The sequence below is a fragment of the Salmo trutta genome, chromosome 5, assembly GCF_901001165.1.
Source record: "Salmo trutta chromosome 5, fSalTru1.1, whole genome shotgun sequence".
Lineage (NCBI taxonomy): Eukaryota > Metazoa > Chordata > Actinopteri > Salmoniformes > Salmonidae > Salmo > Salmo trutta.
The window spans coordinates 18,061,510-18,084,962 of record NC_042961.1 but is presented as its reverse complement, the minus strand read 5'-3'; the positions used below and the strand labels follow the sequence as shown (position 1 = coordinate 18,084,962).

Genomic DNA, 23,453 nt, shown 5'->3' with positions numbered 1-23,453 from the left:
GCGGAAGAGACATTTCAGTTGAATACATTCAGTTGTACTACTGATTAGGTATCCCCCTTTTCCTTTCATATCATAAGTCTTTCACTTTAGCCCGACGCCGGTGTTTCACAGCTATGCTACAGTATTTGTAGTGCTACAGGGTTTGCAGCTCAATCTAATAACAGGCGGCGATTCTATGCCAAGAAAGTCAAGGCTTGTAGCAGCGAATGGGGATTTTATGTCATAGGCTATCTATCTTTCAAGAAAATCATGTTTTCAAAGAAACAGCCCCAATTCGTACACAATATCAGCCTACCAGCAGATGGCAGCACGTAGCCGGTCAATAATAGAAGCTATTCACTGGACAAACAGCTATTGACGTAAAGGCCTATAACACCATTGATTAAGGAATCTGTCACCCTACAAATGTGCAATATTTAGGGGTGCTGCATAGGCTAAGTAGTTTCGCTGTAACCTGGGATGATTGAAAATGAAACATTTGTCTGTTTCTTATTTAGGTTTACACAATGCTTCCTTGCAACACATGGTAGCATTTTAAAAACAACATAAGATACACATTGTTGTTCCAAGCAAAAGCCCTAATAATGAACATTAATAATAAGAAGAAGAATTTAGATTCTATGTCTGTTTTTTTTTGTTTTGATGTTGATTCTTTGCCCGACAAAGTGATGTTAGGATATATAAGTTATTCTGTACGAGCTTTTCTGCCGAACACATTACGTTGTTTCAGGTGTCAAGCTTATGGGCATGTAGCAGCAGTGTACAGGAGAGGGGTTCCTAGGTGTGAGAAGTGTGCAGAAGGGCATGAGACAAAGGAATGTGTAGTATTGGGGAAAGTAGTGGTATGTGTTAATTGTAGAGGAGCTCATTGGGCTGGGAATCAGAAATATCCTGTGCGAGAGAGGCAGGTTGAGGTTTCCAGGGTTAGAGTAGTGCAGAAGTTGTCATATGTTGAGGCAGTGAAGAAAGTAGAGGAAGATGGGTTAAGGGTACAGTAGATCTGTATCAGTACAGAGGGATGGGCCAACAAGTGATATATGTTTTAGTAAGATTGGATTTTTAGCATTTATAGCAATGGTTATCAACTGTACTGCAGGGATGGAACGTAAGTCACAGAAAGTAGAGGTTGTGGTGGCAGCTGCATAGAGGTATTTGGGTGTGCGAGACTTGACATCAGAAGAGTTGCAGGGTGTGTTGGCCTATGCTAGGACTAAATATATTTAAATAGTGGAGTAGGTGGTGTTATTTTTATTTGTTTGTGAGTGTAGTGTTAGATGGTAGGGTATTTGCTTATTTATTTATATTTTCAAGCAAAGTATAAGGGAGTTTTACTCCAGTCTAGTAGGTGGCAGGGATGCAACATTCATTGGTTGCCAAGCGCCGTTAAACCTCATCGAAGAAGAGGAAGTGCTGGTGACGGAAGACTAGTACATATGTTAATAACAGCGCTGGTGTCGAGACCTGAACGTCGACCGATTATCTGGTAAGAAAGAAATATAAACAGTAGAAGAATTGCTCAGCAAAAATGATCAGTGCATACTATCTCCATGTGTATACAAATGTATATTATGTCAACATCGAATAGTGTTATTTTTCACACATTCTGATGCGTGTCCATTGCTATATTCATTTGTGCGGCGCTGCATGAATGCATTTGGTCGTGTCTAAGATTAAAGTCCAACTTCATTCTTTTCGGATTCTTTCAATTATTCCTTTGCACAAATTGTGCTGACAACTGGTTTAAATTATATCGAGTAGGCTACACTATAATATCAAACGTAAGAGCCCTTTCAATGCTAATGGATGGACCTGTGGAAACTATTATTAAGTGTGCACGGGCCAGGAGTTTTTCCTGACCAAACAAAACAACTGGCAGTCTGGCACAATGGGGAGTATGATGTACACCAATGGCCACTGCTTGGTCGTGATGAGCTACAGTGCTGGCTTTTGTTCCTGCTCAACTCTAACCCAACAATGGTTTTAATCAGGTTTTTTGGTGGTGACTAGTAAATCTACCCAGGATGTCCTTATTATTAGACACTGGGCAAATCAGGACACCTCCATTTCAAGATAGTTTAAATATCAATGTGGCCATCCCCATGGGCCCATGTGTAACACAAACCTCTTTAGTATAACCTCTTTAAATCGCTGTAACTGTCTTATCACCTCTCTCTCCCGGGCCTCTCTGGCAGACATGTTGCCTGTGTTGGTGGTCCATGGGGGAGCGGGGCACATCCCTAAAAAGCGTGTGCAGCTGTCTTGTGCTGGGGTCCGGGCTGCAGTCAGGGGGGGATACTCCAAACTCCAGGGGCAGGGCAGTGCCATGGATGCTGTGGTGGAGGCCGTCACTCTTCTGGAGAATGACCACCACTACAACGCAGGTAAACACACACCCATGACTAGGGCCTGGAGTCTTTCCTAGCCAGGTCACAATATTAACATGGAATTACCAAATAATGATTCATTTATCTTGTACTTTGTTGTTGTTGTAAATACCAGTAGGAACAGTACCATAAAATGAAGTGCTACCAGATTTTACTGTTAATGACACTAACCTGGATAAAGGTTGATAAAGAATATCACATTTTATTGGTCACATACACGTGTTTAGCAGATGTTATTGCAGGTGTAGTGAAATGTGTGCGCTTCTAGCTCCAACAGTGCAGTAATATCTAACAGTTTCACAACATATACTCAAAATACACATAAATCTAAGTAAAGAATGGATATACATATATGTCAGAGTGGCATTGGACTAAGATAGTGGCATAGTATAGAGTACAGTATACAGTTGAAGTCGGAAGTTTACATACACTTAAGTTGGAGTCATTGAAACTCATTTTTCAACCACTCCACAAATTTCTTGTTAACAAACTATAGTTGCATGACGCAAGTAATTTTTCCAACAATTGTTTACAGACAGATTATTTAACTTATAATTCGCTGTATCACAATTCCAGTGGGTCAGAAGTTTACATACACTAAGTTGACTAAGTTGACAGCTTGGAAAATTCCAGAAAATTATGTCATGGCTTTAGAAGCTTCTGATAGGCTAATTGACATCATTTGAGTCAATTGGAGGTGTACCTGTGGATGTATTTCAAGGCCTACCTTCAAACTCAGTGCCTCTTTGCTTGACATCTTGGGAAAATCAAAAGAAATCAGCCAAGACTTCAGAAAAACAATTGTAGACCTCCACAAGTCTGGTTCATCCTTGGGGGCAATTTCCAAACGCCTGAAGGTACCACGTTCATCTGTACAAACAATAGTAAGTATAAACACCATGGGACCACGCAGCCGTCATACCGCTCAGGAAGGAGACGCGTTCTGTCTCCTAGAGATGAACGTACTTTGTTGCAAAAACTGCAAATCAATCCCAGAACAACAGCAAAGGACCTTGTGAAGATGCTGGAGGAAACGGGTAGAAAAGTATTTATGTCCACAGTAAAACGAGTCCTATATCGACATAACCTGAAAGGCCGTTCAGCAAGGAAGAAGCCACTGCTCCAAACCGCCATTAAAAAAGCCAGACTACAGTTTGCAACTGCACATGGGGACAAAGATCATACTTTCTGGAGAAATGTCCTCTGGTCTGATGAAACAAAAATAGAACTGTTGGCCATAATGACCATCATTATGTTTGGAGGAAAAAGGGGGAGGCTTGCAAGCCGAAGAACACCATCCCAACCATGAAGCATGGGGGTGGTAGCATCATGTTGTGGGGGTGCTTTGCTGCAGGAGGGACTGGTGCACTTCACAAAATACATCGCATCATGTGGAAGGAAAATTATGTGGATATATTGAAGCAACATCTCAAGACATCAGTCAGGAAGTTAAAGCATGGTTGCAAATGGGTCTTCCAAATGGACAATGACCTCGAGCATACTTCCAAAGTTGTGGACAAATGGCTTAAGGACAACAAAGTCAAGGTATTAGAGTGGCCATCACAAAGCCCTAACCTCAACTGAAAAAGCGTGTGCGAGCAAGGAGGCCTACAAACATGACTCGGTTACATCAGCTCTGTCAGGAGGAATGGGCCAAAATTCACCCAACTTATAGTGGGAAGCTTGTGGAAGGCTACCCGAAATGTTCGACCCAAGTTAAACAATTAAAAGGCAATGCTACCAAATACTAATTGAGTGTATGTAAACTTCTGACCCAGTGGGAATGTGATGAAAGAAATAAAAGCTGAAATAAATCTATCTCTCTACTATTATTTTGATATTTCACATTCTTAAAATAAAATGATAATCTTAACTGACCTAAAACAGGGAATATTTACTAGGATTAAATGTCAGGAATTATGAAAAACTGAGTTGAAATGTATTTGGCTATGGTGTATGTAAACTTCCGACTTCAACTGTATACATATGAGCTGGGTGATGCAATATTTACAAACAATTAAAGTGACTAAGAGTACAGTTTATACATATGAGATGAGTAATGCAAGATACGGAGACATTATTACAGTGGCTAGTGTTTAATTTCCTTAGTGGCCACGGATTCCTACTCTGTCTATAGGCAGCAGCCTCTGATCAAATCAAATCAAAATCAAATCAAATTTAATTATATAGCCCTTTGTATATCAGCTGAAATCTCAAAGTGCTGTACAGAAACCCAGCCTAAAACCCCAAACAGCAAGCAATGCATGTGAAAGAAGCACGGTGGCTAGGAAAAACTCCCTAGGAAAAACTCCCTAGAAAGGCCAAATACTTAGGAAGAAACCTAGAGAGGAACCAGGCTATGAGGGGTGGCCAGTCCTCTTCTGGCTGTGCCGGGTGGATATTATAACAGAACATGGTCAAGATGTTAAAATGTCCATAAATGACCAGCATGGTCAAATAATAATAATCATTGTAGTTGTCGAGGGTGCAACAAGCACGTCCGGTAAACAGGTCAGGGTTCCGTAGCCGCATGCAGAACAGTGGGAACTGGAGCAGCAGCATGGACAGGTGGACTGGGGACAGCAAGGAGTCATCATGCCAGGTAGTCCCGAGGCATGGTCCTAGGGCTCAGGACCTCCGAGAGAAAGAAAAAAAGAGAGAATTAGAGAGAGCATATTTAAATTCACACAGGACACCGGATAAGACAAGAGAATACTCCAGATGTAACAGACTGATGTGCTGGAGATGGCTGTTTAACAGTCAGTGGTGTAGTATAGAATACAGTATATGAAATGGGTGATGCAATATGTAAACACAATTTTAAAAGGCACTAAGATAACGTAGAATAGTGTGGAGTGTAGTTCATACATATGAGATGAGTAATGCTCGATATGGAACATTATTAAAGTGGCTAGTGATCCATTTCTAAATGTGGTCAGGTATTCCTAATCTATGTCTATAGGCAGCCACCTCTGATGTGCTAGTGAGGGCTGTTTAACAATCTGATGGCCTTGAGATAGAAACTGTTTTTCAGTCTCTCCGTACCAGCTTTGATGCACCTGTACTGACCTCACCTTCTGGATGATAGCGGGGTAAACAGGCAGTGGCTCGGGTGGTTCATGTCCTTGATGATCTTTTTGGCCACCCTTTGGCATCGGGTGCTGTAGGTGTCCAGGAGGGCGGGAAGTTTGCCCCCGGTAATGCGTTGGGCAGACCGTACCACCCTCTGGAGAGTTGGCGGTTGTGATACAGCCCGACAGGATGCTCTCAATTGTGCATCTGTAAAAGTTTGAGTGTTTTAGGTGTTAAGCCAAATTTCTTCAGCCACCTAAAGTTGTAGAGACGTTGTTGCGCCTTCTTCACCACACTGTCTGTGTGGGTGGACCATTTCAGTTTGTCAGTGATGTGTATGCCGAGGAACTTGAAGCTTTCCACCATCTTCACTGCGGTCCCATCGATGTGGATAAGGGGGTGCTCCCTCTGCTGTTTCCTGAAGCCCATGATCATCTTAGTTTTGTTGACATTGAGTGAGAGGTTATTTTTCTGGCACCACACTCCCAGAGCCCTCACCTCCTCCTTGTAGGCTGTCTCATCATTGTTGGTAATCAAGCCTACCACTTTTGTGTCGTCTGCAAACTTGAGGATTGAGTTGGAGGTGTGCTTGGCCACGCAGTCATGGGTGAACAGGGAGTACAGGAGGGGGCTGAGCACTGTCCCTTGTGAGGCCCCGGTGTTGAGGATCAGCGAAGATGTGTTGTTTACTACCTTCACCACCTGGGGGCGACCCGTCAGGAAGTCCAGGACCCAGTTGTACAGGGTGGGCTTCAGACCCAGAGCCTCGAGCTTGATGATGAGCTTGGAGGGTACTATGGTGTTGAATGCTTAGCTATAGTCAATGAACAACATTCTTACATAGGTATGCCTCTTGTCCAAATGGGATAGGGCAGTGTGCAGTGTTGTGGCGATTGCATTGTCTGTGGATCTCTCGGTACACCAGCCAGCTGGTCTGTGCATGCTCTGAGGACGCGGCTAGGGATGCCGTCTGGGCCAGCAGCCTTGTGAGGGTTAACATGCTTAAATGTCTTACGTCGGCCACGGCTAAGGAGAACCCACAGTCCTTGGTAGCGGGTCGTGTCGGTGGCACTGTATTATCCTCAAAGTGAGCGAAGAAGGTGTTCAGCCTGTCCGGAAGCAAGACGTCGTTGTCCGCGACGTGGCTGGTTTTCCTTTTATAATCTGTGATTGCCTGTAGACCCTGCCACATACGTCTGGTGTCGGAGCCGTTGAACTGGGACTCAACTTTGTCCCTATACCGACGTTTAGCCTGTTTGATTGCTTTGCGTAGGGAATAACTACACTGTGTGTATTCTTCCACATTCCCAGTCTTCTTGCCCTGGTTAAATGCAATGGTTCGTGCTTTCAGTTTTGCACGAATGCTCCCATTTATCCACGGTTTCTGGTTGGGGTAGGTTTTAATAGTAACAGTGGATATAACATGTCTTATGCACTTCCTGATAAACTCATTCACCATATGTGCCGATATTATTTTCTGAAGCTACTCTGAACTTATCCCAGTCCGCGTGGTCAAAACATTCTTGAAGCGTGGATTCCGATTGGTCAGACCAGCGCTGAATAGTCCTCACCACGGGTGCTTCCTGTTTGAGTTTCTGCCTATAGGAGGGGAGGAGCAAGATGGAATCGTGGTCCAATTTGCCGAATGGAGTGCGGGGGATGGCCTTATATGCATTCTGGAATGTAGTATAGCAATGGTCGAGGGTTTTAGCAGCGCGATTACAGCAATCAATATGTTGATAGAATTTAGGGAGCCTTTTCCTCAAATTTGCTTTGTTAAAATCCCCAGCTACAATAAATGCAGCCTCAGGATATGTGGTTTCCAGTTTGCATATTTTATTATCCAGAGATTGGACATTAGCGAGTAAAATACTGGGGAGCGGTGGATGGTGTGCACGCTTCCTGAGTCGGACTAGAAGACCGCCTCGAGTACCTCTCCTTCGCCGGCGTTGTTTTGGGTCTACCTCTGGAATAAGTTTGATTGCTCTTGGGAGAGTAAACAAGGGATCTGCTCCAGGGAAGTCATAATCTTGGTCATAATGATGGTAGTTCTGGTGAGTTACCGCCGCTCTAATATCCAATAGTTCTTCCCGGCTGTATGTAATGACACAACAATTCCTGAGCTAATAAAATAAAAGATGGTACATAAACAAACAAAATACTGCAGAGTTGCTTAAGAGCTAGTCGCGATGCTGCCATCTCTGTTGGCGCCATAATCTGAAGACATGTCTCTGAGTCCTCTTGTATCTCTGCATGCATCAGGGCTAGGCTCGGTGTTGAACATTAAGGGCGAGGTGGAGATGGACGCCATCGTGATGGACGGGAGATATCTGGCCAGCGGAGCTGTCTCTGCGGTCAGAAAAGTGGCCAACCCTGTCCAACTGGCCAGACTGGTCATGGACAAGGTACTGTGCACACACACAATTTGCTTAGACAAAGTGTTGATCATACAGCAGTTCAGGGTGTTTGGTATTTTATTAGGATCCCCATTAGCTGTTGCAAAAGCAGCATCTACTCTTCCTGGGGTCCACATGAAACATGATAATGACAGTACAGAATATTAATAGACAAGGACAGAACTACATCAAATGATTTTTAAATCTAAGCACACGTAGCCTACATATCAATGCATACACTCAAACTAGGTCAAATAGGGGAGAGGCATTGTGCCGTCAGGTGTTGCTTCATCTGTTTTTTGAAACCCAGCGCACTTTCCCACAGCGCTCTCTCACGCGTAAGCAAGTGAGGTACAGTATATTCTCTACATCTTGAACATTGTTCCCCATTGAATGAGCCCGTTACCCATTGCAGACGAGCCATCTGTGTCTGACTGGAGAGGGTGCCAGTCAGTTTGCCCGGGCGATGGGTGTACCCGAGGTGCCAGAGGAATCACTGATCACAGAGTATGCCCGTATGCGCTGGAAGAAGAACCTGGCAGCTGATGCCAACCCGGTGGAGTGCCAGATGTAAGATAAAGCATGACATGATATTTCATACCATAGAGTTGAATACATTAGCTAGATATTGAAATGGATTGTAACATGATGAGATGTATGATAGTGGGACCTGATAGAACATAGCATGGTATGATAATATTGCATGATAGATGTTAATGACATTTTTAATTGAAGTATGTCTGTCACAGGGGGAAGATGGGTACGGTAGGGGCGGTGGCGGTGGATGCAGAGGGGAACATAGCCTGTGCCACCTCCACCGGTGGCATGCTGAACAAGATGGAGGGCAGGGTGGGGGACACAGCATGTATCGGTGAGACATCTGATGTTATGTCATATGAGGTAAAGAGATGTGGAGAGGAAGTAGGAGACAGAAAGCAAGGAGTGGAGAAATGAGGAAGAGATCTGCAGCTTTAACAGTGATCCAGAAAGCTGAGTGCCTTGGTGAACCCTGACCTCTGAGACGTGGAGGAATGTGTGGTGGTGTGGAGCCACACACTAACGACCTGCTGGGTTAATGTTTAATTATGGAGATTATTACAGCCAGCAGTCTGAACAACACACACTGCTACCTCACACTCATAGATTGTTTCATAAAAGTGCAGAGGCACAGGCATACAGTACGTACACAACATATGCACATACATTTACACACATACACAGAACAGGGGTTAAACAATCTATTACTTGCATGTAATTGAAGAAGTGGTAAGTGGAGTCTCATGGTGAGAAATGTTCTCATGTTAATCAGTGATGCTGGTAAACAATCAATGATCAGCTATGCAATTCACCCAAATATCCCCATTCACTGACATGCCTTTAGAAGTGAATCGCTGTCAAGAGTTTCATAGATCACTAGTTTACAAATGTAAGGGCTACCTGGAAACGTTCTGAGCCCTCACCTGCTATATACTGAGTGCTGAGTGTAGAGTTGGTAACCCACCACAGGTTGTCTGGTAAGAACCAGGTTTTGGGATAAATGCCAAAAATAAGTTCTGAGGTTAACACAGGTTTAGGAGACCTTATACGTTCTGTTCTATGAGAATGTCCGTTAACATGACCTTTTATAACAAATGTTATTTAGGACATATGGTCCATTACAAAGGTAGGAAGCATGCATGAACTTCAAACATAGTAGTATAAATAAGTTGGCACAACAAAGAAACAATACTCACAGTTGAACTGAGGCACACATTAACTTGACTAGGACATCTCATACTCCTGTAGGCCCTTCACATCACGTAATTTCAACGTGGACATGTGGGCAATATTTGGTTGAGCAGTGATCAATGAGATGTCAACCTTTGTTCACCCTCTCAATAAGACAACCAGAAGATTGAATTGCCAATGTGGTATCACTTTGCTTTCAACCATTTAAAAGCACAACCAAATTCCAATGGAAGAACAATGTCAGATTTTGGTTTAGTTGTCATCTAAATATGTGGTATCACTGCACTTTCAACCATTTTTAAAAGCGCAACAAAGTTCAAATAAGAATGCAATGTCAAATATTACATCTTAATGTGTTATCACTAAACTCCATATAATAGCACCACCAAATGACCTGGATTGCAGTTGAGATTACATTCAAAGAAAAAAAAATCTCAGACAAGTTACATGTACAAAAAAACAAACAAATGCATACAAAGATAACCCCAACCCATTCCCCCCCCCCCCCCATTTCCCATCTACGCGCCTGTTTATTTTGCAGCAATGCTGCCTGTCAGCAGTAATCTTCTCAGATTGAGATTCAAGGGGCTATCATCGTTAAGTAACACACTAGATGCAAAGCATTGAATATACAGTATAAAATAATGCACTTTTAAATACATTTTGTAACTTTGCCCCAGAAGCATTTAACTGCAGGGGACTCCCCTTGGAATGTGCCTACCTGATTTAGGGAACACACTGAACAGTTGGGAGTTGGGGCCAATTTTATCGTAAAACGTTTCCTCTGTGTTAAATACAGTCTGTGAACAAACTTAAAATCCATAAATTGATGTTTCGGATTATGGGATGCCAAGGTCATATTTTTCCATATTGTATTCCAGTTAAAGGGTTGTTCAGATTCAATTAGATATGTCGACCATACTTTAACGGATAGCTCAGAATATGGTGCTTTCCAAAAGTTGTTTATATACACTACATGACCAAAAGTATGTGGACACCTGCTCGTCTCATTCCAAAATCATGGGCATTGCTGCTATAATAGCCTCCTCCTCCGCAGTTGGCGTTCCAATTCATCCCAAAGGTGTTCGATGGGGTTGAGTTCAGGGCTCTGTGCAGGCCAGTCAAGTTCTTCCACACCAATCTCGACAAACCATTTCTGTATGGAACTCGTTTTGTGCACTGCGGCATTGTCATGCTGGAACAGGAAAGGGCCTTCCCAAACTGTTGCCACAAAGTTGGAAGCACAGAATCGTCTAGAATGTCATTATATGGTGTAGCATTAATATTTCCCTTCACTGGAACTAAGGGGCCTAGCACAAACCATGAAAAACAGCCCCAAACCATTATTCTTCCTCCACCAAACTTTACAGTTGTACTATGCATTGGGGCAGGTAGCGTTCTCCTGGCATCCGCCAAGACCAGATTCATCGGTCGGACTGCCAGATGATGAGTAGTCGTGCTGTACTTCGCTCCGCGGGTAATATTTCATTACATTACAATGGAACGTTTTGATTAGTGTAATGTTAGCTAGCTACATAGTTGTCTTTGTATCAAAGATAAAGGTAAACGCAGCCATTGCTAGCTAGCCAACTCTAGCAGCTTGCAGTACTTTATCATTTTTTAGTCAATAAGATTTTTGCAACGTAAGCTTAACTTTCTGAACTTTCGAGACGTGTAGTCCACTTGTGTAGCTAGCAGGACTGACTTTGTGTTAGCTAGTCAACGTTTAATCACTTCTGCGTTATGAAAGGAACTAGACACGGACACGTATGATCCATTTGTAGTTTGTTGTAACCAAGTATTGGTGCTGACATTGTGTATTGGTGCTAACCGTGTGTTATTGGATGCTAGCATGCTAGTTAGCTACCGCGTCATAGGACACGGTGCACTGGGTGGGTTTCACGGAAGAAAACTGTACCAAGTTATCTAGCTGAATAAACTAAGTTTGAGCCTATTCCTGGAAACATTGAACCACTGTAGTTTACATCAATTATATTTCTAAAGTGGAAGATGGAAAAGTTATATGAGTGTTTCAGTGAATGGTTAGTGAGGGAGGCCCTGCGCTCTCGCTTCCCCAGTTGTTTAGTTCATTTTCATTCCAATCTCCTTTGCATTAGCGTAGCCTCTCCTGTAGCCTGTCAACTATGTGTCTGTCTATCCCTGTTCTCTCCTCTCTGCACAGGCCACACAAACGCCTCACGCCGCGTGGCCGCTGCCACTCTAACGTGGTGGTCCCAGCGCGCACGACCCACGGGGAATTCCAGGTCTCCGGCAGCCTCTGGAACTGCCGGTCTGCGGCCAACAAGGCAGAGTTCATCTCAGCCTATGCAACCCTCCAGTCCCTCGACTTCTTGGCGCAGACGGAAACATGGATTACCACAGAAAACACTGCTACTCCTACTGCTCACTCCTCGTCTGACCACGTGTTCTCGCATACCCCGAGAGCATCTGGTCAGCTGGGTGGTGGCACTGGAATCCTCGTCTCTCCCAAGTGGACATTCTCTCTTTCTCCCCTGACCCATCTGTCTATCTCCTCATTTGAATTCCATGCTGTCACAGTCACTAGCCCATTCAAGCTTAACATCCTTATCATTTATCGCCCTCCAGGTTCCCTTGGAGAGTTCATCAATGAGCTTGACGCCTTTATAAGTTCCTTTCCTGAGGATGGCTCACCCCTCACAGTTCTGGGTGACTTTAACCTCCCTACGTCTACCTTTGACTCATTTCTCTCTGCCTCCTTCTTTCCACTCCTCTCCTCTTTTGACCTCACCCTCTCACCATCCCCCCTACTCACAAGGCAGGCAATACGCTTGACCTCATCTTTACTAGATGCTGTTCTTCTACTAATCTCACTGCAACTCCCCTCCAAGTCTCCGACCACTACCTTGTATCCTTTTCCCTCTCGCTCTCCTCCAACACTACTCACTCTGCCCCTACTCAAATGGTATTGCGCCATCACAACCTTCGCTCTCTCTCTCCTGCTACTCTCTCCTCTTCCATCCTATCATCTCTTCCCTCTGCTCATCCTTCTCCAACCAATCTCCTGATTCTGCTTCCTCAACCCTCCTCTCCTCCCTTTCTGCATCCTTTGACTCTCTATGTCCCCTATACTCCCGGCCGGCTCGGTCCTCCCCTCCTGCTCCGTGGCTTGACGACTCATTGCGAGCTCACAAAACAGGGCTCCGGGCAGCCGAGCGGAAATGGAGGAAAACTAGTCTCCCTGCGGACCTGGCATCTTTTCACTCCCTCCTCTCTACATTTTCTTCCTCTGTTTCTGCTGCTAAAGCCACTTTCTACCACTCTAAATTCCAAGCATCTGCCTCTAACCCTAGGAAGCTCTTTGCCACCTTCTCCTCCCTCCTGAATCCTCCTCCCCCCTCCCTCCCTCTCTGCGGATGACTTTGTCAACCATTTTGAAAAGAAGGTTGACGACATTCGATCCTCGTTTGTTAAGTCAAACGACACCGCTGGTCCTGCTCACGTTGCCCTACCCTATGCTTTGACCTCTTTCTCCCCTCTCTCTCCAGATGAAATCTTGCGACTTGTGATGGCCGGCCTCCCAACAACCTTGCCCGCTTGACCCTTTCCCCTCCTCTCTTCTTCAGACCATTTCCGGAGACCTTCTCATCTCGCTCATCAACTCATCCTTGACCGCTGGCTACGTCCCTTCCGTCTTCAAGAGAGCGAGAGTTGCACCCCTTCTCAAAAAACCTACACTCGATCCCACTGATGTCAACAACTACAAACCAGTATCCCTTCTTTCTTTTCTCTCCAAAAGTCTTGAGCGTGCCGTCCTTGGCCAGCTCTCTTGCTATCTCTCTCAGAATGACCTTCTTGATCCAAATCAGTCAGGTTTCAAGAGTGGTCATTCAACTGAGACTGCTCTTCTCTGTGTCACGGAGGCTCTCCGCACTGCTAAAGCTAACTCTCTCTCCTCTGCTCTCATCCTTCTAGACCTATCTGCTGCCTTTGATACTGTGAACCATCAGATCCTCCTCTCCACCCTCTCCGAGTTGGGCATCTCCGGCGAGGCTCACTCTTGGATTGCGTCCTACCTGACAGGTCGCTCCTACCAGGTGGCGTGGCGAGAATCCGTCTCCGCACCACGTGCTCTCACCACTGGTGTCCCCCAGGGTTCAGTTCTAGGCCCTCTCCTATTCTCGCTATACACCAAGTCACTTGGCTCTGTCATATCCTCACATGGTCTCTCCTATCATTGCTATGCAGATGACACACAATTAATCTTCTCCTTTCCCCCTTCTGATAACCAGGTGGCGAATCGCATCTCTGCATGTCTGCGTAGAGAGACACACTCAAATGTGTCTCTCGACCTGTGTGCACCTACGTTGTAAACTTTTATTCATAGGTTAGGTTGTAGCAACCTCACGATGGGTATAGGGAGAATTTGAGTATCATGTAGTAGCCTAAACCTATCGCTGTTACATTGAAGTGGGTGAATGGAATATGAATGTCAGTCATCCAATATGCTGTAATACAAATAAGGTGACTGACCACCACTGGTAGAGATGGAGTCTTCTATTGGGTGTTGACAGGCAGTAGTGCTGATTTGGTTAAATTCAGCTTGATCAAAATCTGTCAAATTAATCTATGGTCATCAATGCGTTTGGGAGCGATTGAGATGCATTGTCTAGATATAGTAAAATATCATCTGTGTACAATGAGATGAAGTGATCAGTGGATTTGATGGAAATTGGTGTTATTTCCTTTGATTGGCGAATTGCCTCAGCCAGGTGTTGCATGGATAATACGATTAGCACAGGCGAGATTGGATCGCCTTGTCTGCTATTTCTAGTGACTCTGAAAGGAGCAGAGCGGATATTGCCTGTTAGAACTATGGCTAGGGATTGGCATATATTATTTTTATCATATTAATGAAATTGGCGCCAATTCCCATATGTTCCAAGACAGACCAGAGATACAGTGCCTTCAGAAACTATTCAGACCCCTTGACTTTTTCCACATTTTGTTACGTTACAGCCTTATTCTAAAATGGATTAAAAAAAAATTCCCCTCATCAATCTACACACAATACCCCATAACGACGAAGCAAAAACAGGTTTTTAGAAGTGTTTGCTAATTTATATAAAATAAAACAAACTGAAATATCACATTTAATAAGTATTCACACCCTTTACTCAGTACTTTGTTGAAACACCTTTGGCAGCTATTACAGCATCGAGTCTTCTTGGGTATGACGCTACATGCTTGGTACACCTGTATTTGGGGAGTTTCTCCCATTCTTCTCTACAGATCCTCTCAAGCTCTGTCAGGTTGGATGCGGAGCGTTGCTGTACAGGTATCTCCAGAGATGTTCGATTGGGTTCAATTCCAGGCTCTGTCTGGGCCACTCAAGGACATTCAGAGACTTGTCCCGAAGCCACTCCTGCATTGTCTTGGCTCTGTGCTTAGGGTCGTTGTACTGTTTGAAGGTGAACATTCGCCCCAGTCTGAGGTCCTGATTGATCTGGAGCAGTTTTTCATCAAGGATCTCTCTGTACTTTGCTCCGTTCATCTTTGCTTCGATCCTGACTAGTCTCCCTGTCGCTGAAAAACATCCCCACAGCATGATGCTGCCACCATGCTCCACCGTAGGGATGGTGCCAGGTTTCCTCCAGATGTGATGCTTGGCATTCAGGCCAAAAAGTTAAATCTTGGTTTTATCAGACCAGAGAATCTTGTTTCTCATGGTCTTAGTCATTAGGTGCCTTTTGGAAAGCTCCAAGCGGGTTGTCATGTGCCTTTTACTGAGGAGTGGCTTCCGTCTGGCCATTCTACCATGAAGGCCTGATTGATGGAGTGCTACAGAGATGTTTTTCCTTCTTGAAGGTTCTCTCATCTCCACAAAGGAACTCTAGAGCTCTGTCAGAGTTACCATCAGGTTCTTTGTCACCTCCCTGACCAAGGCCCTTCTCCCCTGATTGCGCAGTTTGGCCAGGCGGCCAGCTTTAGGAAGAGTTTTGGTGGTTCCAAACTTCTTCCATTTAAGAATGATGGAGGCCACTGTGTTCTTAGGGACCTTCAATGCTACAGACAGATCTGTGCCTCGTCACAATCCTGACTCTGAGCTCTACGGACAATTCCTTCGACCTCGTGGCTTGGTTTTTGCTCTGATGTGCACCGTCAACTGTGGGACCTTAAATAGACAGGTGTGTGCCTTTCCAAATCATGTCCAATAAATTGAATTTACCACAGGTGGACTCCAGTCAAGTTGTAGAAACATCTCAAGGATAATCAAGGGAAACAGGAGTTCAATTGAGTTCAATTTTGAGTCTCATTGCAAAGGGGCTGAATACTTATGTAAAATAAGGTATTTCTGTTTTTATTTAATACATTTGCAAAAATGTCTAAAACATAACAAAATGTGGAAAAGTCAAGGGGTCTGAATACTTTCCGAAGGCACTGTATGACCATTCTCGTCTATTTAAACCTTTTTCTGCATGGAGAGAATCCAGCCCAAGGAGCTGTTGTTTCTGATGAAGCATCTAAGATATGTAATAGTGGACGGAGGTTACCCGAGTATAAGCACTTTTTAACAATCCAGCTTTGGCCCTTGTGGACCAATTTTGGTAAGTAAGTGTCGAAACGGGACGACAATGTCGTGGAAATTCACCACTAAGGACTCAAATCACAGTAAATGAAGCAATCTTTATTATCATGACCAGAGAGGTTCACTAACTCAATAAAAGCCTGATGAAACTCCAAAGGGGAGGTTCTCTTTCAGTCCTATTATACTGCTACACAAACAAATCATATAAGCATGGTTGGTTCCTACATGTGACTGACTGATAACACACCAGGCTTCTTACCTTGAAACTGAGATATTGCATTACTTCTTTTAGTTCCCAGAACAATGTTCTGGGCGTACTGACAAATTGCTTATGAGTGATACTGGTTTACTCCTTTGTGTAGTCAATCCGTCACTCGCATGAACCCAACCAAGACAGGTTATTACAAAGCAGCATTGTGCTAAACATACGATCTGATACACACAAAGAGAATTTCCATCACAACATAATTTTGGAAAACCGTTTAATATCTGTGTTTATCAAAGGGGGCGATAGTGAGAACACTGGGTGGCATCCTTACCTTTTTTACTTTTTTATAAAAGCTAAATTAGTGCTGTATTCACATCTCTCCTAAATTAACCTTTGTAAATGGCGGCTGTATTAATCAATTAGAGCAATAGTGGACCTACTTTATTAAAACATTTTGATTAACCTCCCTGGGCAAGGTGGGACGTAGTCAACAGCCAGTGGAATCGTGTGGCGCGAAATACAAATACCTCAAAAATGCTATAACTTCAATTTCTCAAACATATTACCATTTTACACCATTTTAAAGACAAGACTCTCGTTAATCTAACCACATTGTCCGATTTCAAAAAGGCTTTACAGCGAAAGCAAAACATTAGATTATGTCAGCAGAGTACCCTGCCAAAAATAATCACACAGCCATTTTCAAAGCAAGCATATATGTCACAACCAAAACCACAGCTAAATGCAACACTAACCTTTGATGATCGTCATTAGATGACACTCCTAGGGCATTATGTTATACAATACATGCATGTTTTGTTCAATCAAGTTCATATTTATATCAAAAGCCAGCTTTTTACATTAGCATGTGATGTTCAGAACTAGCATACCCACCACAAACTTCCGGTGAATTTACTAAATTACTCACGATTAACGTTCCCAAAATACATAATTATTTTAAGAATTATAGATACAGAACTCCTTTATGCAATCGCGGTGTCAGATTTTAAAATAGCTTTTCGGCGAAAGCACATTTTGCTATATTCTGAGTGCATAGCCCGGCCATCACGGCTAGCTAATTTGACACCCACCAAGTTTGGCCCTCACCAAACTCAGATTTACTATAAGAAAAATTTGATTACCTTTGCTGTTCTTCGTCAGAATGCACTCCCAGGACTTCTACTTCAACAACAAATGTTGTTTTGGTTTCAAATAATCCATAGTTATATTCAAATAGCGCCGTTTTGTTCGTGCGTTCAGGTCAGTATCCGAAGGGTGACGCGCGAGCGCATTTCGTGACAAATGTCTAAATATTCCATTACTGTACTTCGAAGCATGTCAAACGCTGTTTAAAATAAATTTTTATGCTATTTTTCTCGTAAAATAGCGATAATATTCCAACCGGACGACGTTGTATTCATTCAAAGGCTGAAAGAAAAACATGGAGAATTCACATGAACACGCATCTCCAGTGTCACTGTTCTCAGCCTGACCACTCACAAAATCTTCTGCTGTTTTTTGCCCAGAGACTGGAGAGATGTCATTCCACTTTCTGGCGCCTTCTGAGAGCCAATGGAAGCCTTAGGAAATCTCACGTTACAGCAGAGATGCTGTATTTTCGATAGAGATGCCACAGAAGTAGAACAAATTGTCAGACAGGGCACTTCCTGTATGGAATCTTCTCAGGTTTTGGCCTGCCATATGAGTTCTGTTATACTCACAGACACCATTCAAACAGTTTTAGAAACGTTAGTGTTTTCTATCCAAATCTACTAATTATATGCATATTCTTATTTCTGGGCAAGAGTAGTAACCAGTTTAAATCGGGTACGTTTTTTTATCCGGCCGTGCAAATACTGCGTCCTAGCCCCAACAGGTTAAAACATGTTAAATATTCCTATTCTTTAAATTGTATTTTTGGTTTAGTTGGAGATGTGAATCCAACATAGAATTTGTTAACTTGTCGACCAGTTAATCGTCTATTTACTGTATTGTAAAAGTGTACCGGAACCAAATATAAACATATGAAGGAGATATATAGATTTTGTGCCACTGACTTAGTCTGTCTTAGCGACCTGGCTAAGATAAAGCAAAGCAGTGTGACACAGACAACAACACAGAGTTACACATGGTGTAAACAATAAACAAGCCAATGACACAGTAGGAAAAAAAGTCTATATACAGTGTGTGCAAAAGGCATGAGGAGGTAGGCAATAAATAGGCCATAGGAGCGAATAATTACAATTTAGCAGATTAAACCTCTTACAGCTCCTTAAGGATAGGGGGCAGTATTGACAATTTCGGAAAAAATATGTGCCCATATTAAACTGCCTCCTACTCAAACTCAGAAGCTAGGATATGCATATTATTAGTAGATTTGAATAGAAAACACTCTGAAGTTTCTAAAATCGTTTGAATGGTGTCTGTGAGTATAACAGAACTCATGGCAAGCAAAAACCTGAGAGAAATCCTACCAGGAAGTGGAAATCTGGATGCATGGGCTCTCCAAGTCGTTTCCTATTGAATACACAGTGACGTAGTAATAATTGTGCACTTCCTACGGCTTCCACTAGATGTCGACAGTCTTTACAAAGTTGTTTGAAGCTGTTACGATGAACAGAACCCGAATGACAAGGAGGGGAAGTTGTTGAGGCAGGGGGTGACATCACTTCTTGGAGCGTGTTCAGGAGGGTGGATCCTCCCGTTCCAAAACCTTTTTCAAGACACAGGAACCGTCCGGTTGAAATATTATTGAATCTTCACGTTCTGAAGGCCCTAAAGATTGATGTTTTACAACGTTTGACATGTTTGAACAAACGTAAATACAACTTTTTTTAACTTATCGTTGCGACATCGTCCGCACGCTTTCTACACTTGGAGTAGCTTACTGGACGCACGAACAACAAGGAGTTATTTGGACATAAATTATGGACTTTATCGAACAAAACAACATTTGTTGTGGACCTGGGATTCCTGGAAGTGCCTTCTGATGAAGATGATTAAAGGTAAGGGAATATTTCTAATGCAATGTATGATTTTAGATGACTCCAAGATGGCGGCTATCTGAATAGCCTAGTGTATTTTTCTGAGCTCAGTACTCAGATTATTGCAAAGAGTGCTTTCCTCGTGAAGCTTTTTTGAAATCTTTCATAGCGTTTGCATAAAGGAGATGTTCATCTATAATTCTTTGAATGACAGTTTAATTTTGTATCAATGTTTATGACAAGTATTTTTGTAAATTGTGGCGCTGATTCACCGGCAGTATTTGAGGGAAAATGTTTTCTGAACGTCACGCGCCGATGTAAAATGCTGTTTTTATATATAAATATGAACTTTATCGAACAAAAAATGCATGTATTGGGTAACATGATGTCCTAGGAGTGTCATCTGATGAAGATCGTCAAAGGTTAGTGCTGCATTTAGCTGTGTTATGGGTATTTGTGATGCATGCTAGTTGCTAGGAAAATGGCTGTGTGGTTGTTTTTGTCGATGTACTCTCCTAACATAATCTAATGTTTTGCTTTCGCTGTAAAGCCTTTTTGAAATCGGACAACGTGGTTCGATTCAGGAGAAGTGTATCTATAAAATGGTGTAAAATAGTCCTATGTTTGAGAAACAGAAATGATTAGATTTGATTTTGAACATGGCGCTCTGATTTTTTCGCTGGCTGTTGATCCCGGTTATCGTTTTAACACTGGAGTGATAAATGAGCATATGATGATGTGCAAGGAGAAATACTGGTTTGCAAAAGAGCAGAAAAGTAAATAAAATAAAAACAGTATGGGGATGAGGTAGGTAGATTGGGTGGGCAATTTACAGATGGACTATGTACAGCTGCAGCGATATGTTGGATTCACGTCTCCATCTCAACCAAAACCAAAGTTAAAGAATAGGACTTAATCTAATCAAACTTTAAATTCCCTTTTAAATAAAGTTTGATTTGATTTAGTCCTATTCTTTAACTTGGATTTTTGGTTGAGATGTTGATTTAAATCCAACATACACTACTCAAAAAAATAAAGGGAACACTAAAATAACACATCCTAGATCTGAATGAATGAAATAATCTTATTAAATACTTTTTTCTTTACATAGTTGAATGTGCTGACAACAAAATCACACAAAAATAATCAATGGAAATCCAATTAATCAACCCATGGAGGTCTGGATTTGGAGTCACACTCAAAATTAAAGTGGAAAACCACACTACAGGCTGATCCAACTTTGATGTAATGTCCTTAAAACAAGTCAAAATGAGGCTCAGTAGTGTGTGTGGCCTCCACGTGCCTGTATGACCTCCCTACAACGCCTGGGCGTGCTCCTGATGAGGTGGCGGATGGTCTCCTGAGGGATCTCCTCCCAGACCTGGACTAAAGCATCCGCCAACTCCTGGAGAGTCTGTGGTGCAACGTGGCGTTGGTGGATGGAGCGAGACATGATGTCCCAGGTGTGCTCAATTGGATTCAGGTCTGGGGAACGGGCGGGCCAGTCCATAGCGTCAATGCCTTCCTCTTGCAGCAACTGCTGACACACTCCAGCCACATGAGGTCTAGCATTGTCTTGCATTAGGACGAACCCAGGGCCAACCGCACCAGCATATGGTCTCACAAGGGGTCTGAGGATCTCATCTCGGTACCTAATGGCAGTCAGGCTACCTCTGGCGAGCACATGGAGGGCTGTGCGGCCTCCCAAAGAAATGCCACCCCACACCATGACTGACCCACCGCCAAACCGGAGGGCCTGCTGGAGGTCATTTTGCAGGGCTCTGGCAGTGCTCCTCCTGCTCCTCCTTGCACAAAGGCGGAGGTAGCGGTCCTGCTGCTGGGTTGTTGGCCTCCTCCACATCTCCTGATGTACTGGCCTGTCTCCTGGTAGCGCCTCCATGCTCTGGGCACTACGCTGACAGACACAGCAAACCTTCTTGCCACAGCTCGCATTGATGTGCCATCCTGGATGAGCTGCACTACCTGAGCCACTTGTGTGGGTTGTAGACTTCGTCTCATGCTACCACTAGAGTGAAAGCACCGCCAGCATTCAAAAGTGACCAAAACATCAGGCAGGAAGCATAGGAACTGAGAAGTGGTCTGTGGTCACCACCTGCAGAACCACTCCTTTATTGGGGGTGAGTTGCTAATTGCCTATAATTTCCACCTGTTGTCTATTCCATTTGCACAATAGCATGTGAAATTTATTGTCAATCAGTGTTGCTTCCTAAGTGGACAGTTTGATTTCACAGAAGTGTGATTGACTTGGAGTTACATTGTGTTGTTTAAGTGTTCCCTTTATTTTTTGAGCAATGTATTAATTATTAACTTGAAGATTACATTTGAAATCAGGCCTAGGGTTTCAAGCTTTGGTAATTTGTCTATTTTTAGCTGAACCCTGGGTTGATTTGAAACAATAGCTGTTGATGACTTTGCAAATGCTATGTAGGCCTAAATAGCATCATTGATGTATTGTTGCATTTCATTTACCCTTTGGAATGACTTCGATGCAACCGTTAATATACAGTATTTAGTTATTAAGAGATCTCTCAATAATTATTCTCACTGATGGCACATTGGTAGTAGTCAGTTAGAAATATAAAAGCTAAGCAGGGCTTGGTAAAAACCCTGGATAGGATACCAAATGAATAGTTGTAGATCAACTCTCCAGTAGGAGGTGCTGCCCAGCCTACTGTTGTTTTTTTTCTTCTAATGGTGTGTTGAAGACCTGACATTGTTTCAAAGGTACAAATTCAACATTGTATACAAGGTTTGTCTATGTTGAACATTGGTATCATAATTCTGTGGTTGAAATTTCAATTTTCTCAAAACAACAGTTTACGTTGATTACTTTTTTCAAATACAATGTATTTTCCATATAGATTCCTTGTCACAATATGTTGACATATTACATTATTTTCCCCTCTCTTTTTTTGGAAAGACCTGACACCCAAGGGGAGAGCCCCAAAGATGTGATTGGCTGACTGGCTTGTCAATAAAATACCCTTAAATGTGCAGGGCATTTTTTTTATACTCAGTTTGTTTTCAACTTTTATTTTTGGTGCCTGTAAAGAGCATTCTGTAAATGTAGTCTATTCTATTGTTTACCTCGCCATCTAGTTGCTCAAAGTGGAAACTGCAGCCTCAGACAACCAGGCATGTTACAACTATTCTAGCCTTGATAGCCTGGCTAAGGTTTCCACCCCACTTCTACCAATCCATTTGTCAGATTGGTAATTCATTACGGAAGACTGATTTTAAGTATTCCAACGGGCTTTAAGACCACATGAAAGTCAATACATGTAGCAGATGTTTCCCTCTTATAGTGTGTGAAAAGCAGTGTGTATGTGTTTCAGGGTGTGGGGGTTATGCTGATAACAGGGTTGGAGCGGTGTCCCCCACGGGCCATGGTGAAGCCATCATGAAGGTCACTCTGGCTAGACTCATCCTGTTCCACATGGAGCAAGGTAACACACACAATTTATGAAAAAAAACGATTGATTGATAAACTGATGATTGACATGCAATCTTCAGTAACTCCATCCATTTATAACCTCATCTATCCATTCATCCTCCCTCCCTGGTATGTGTCCCCTGCAGGGTGCAGCGCGGAGGCAGCAGCAGACGAGGCCCTGGCCTATATGAAGGAGAGGGTGGGGGGTCTGGGGGGAGTGGTGGTGGTAGACCCCCAGGGTGAATGGTCTGCTCGCTTCAGCAGCTTGCAGATGGCCTGGGCTGCAGCCCAGCAACAAACACTCCACTATGGCCTGTACGCTGGAGAACACTTCACACAGAACATAGATGACCCCTACTAACATACACACCTCACGTTTGTGTTGAGAGAGAGTCTAAAAGAAACCCTACTAACAAGCATAGGTAAACAATCCATAGAAAGCACTGAATTGAAAATGTTCCGTCCACTAGACTCTTACCATAACTTTGTTTTTAGCAATCAGTATTATTTCAATTCTGTCTAATCCTCAGATCAATGCTCATATCTAGAGCCAGTGTTTGGAAAGTGTTGATCAACTGCCAAATGTAACTATGAAGGAATAAAGCGTGTTTTAAAAACAAACAGGCTGTCCTTTCTGAGGAGTTTTCAGTGCCTCATTT

General features: G+C 43.2%; 1 protein-coding gene across 1 annotated transcript; it reads left to right on the top strand.

The window, feature by feature from the left end:
• Nucleotides 1–1,339: 1,339 nt before the first annotated feature.
• asrgl1 (asparaginase and isoaspartyl peptidase 1) lies at nt 1,340–23,415 on the top strand. The gene is made up of 7 exons (XM_029752768.1): nt 1,340–1,483; nt 2,193–2,381; nt 7,719–7,861; nt 8,268–8,422; nt 8,602–8,723; nt 22,697–22,807; nt 22,941–23,415. The coding sequence occupies exons 2-7, from the start codon at nt 2,195–2,197 to the stop codon at nt 23,153–23,155; spliced, it is 933 nt and encodes a 310-aa protein (XP_029608628.1). The 5' UTR covers nt 1,340–1,483; nt 2,193–2,194; the 3' UTR covers nt 23,156–23,415.
• Nucleotides 23,416–23,453: the final 38 nt, after the last annotated feature.

Bases quoted from the DNA above. Each gene is read 5' to 3' on its own strand.
- asrgl1 (XM_029752768.1), top strand. From the start codon at position 2,195: ATGTTGCCTGTGTTGGTGGTCCATGGGGGAGCGGGGCACATCCCTAAA. The intron at 8,423-8,601 runs GTAAGATAAAGC...TGTCTGTCACAG, and splicing joins AACCCGGTGGAGTGCCAGAT to GGGGAAGATGGGTACGGTAG. The intron at 22,808-22,940 runs GTAACACACACA...TGTCCCCTGCAG, and splicing joins CCTGTTCCACATGGAGCAAG to GGTGCAGCGCGGAGGCAGCA.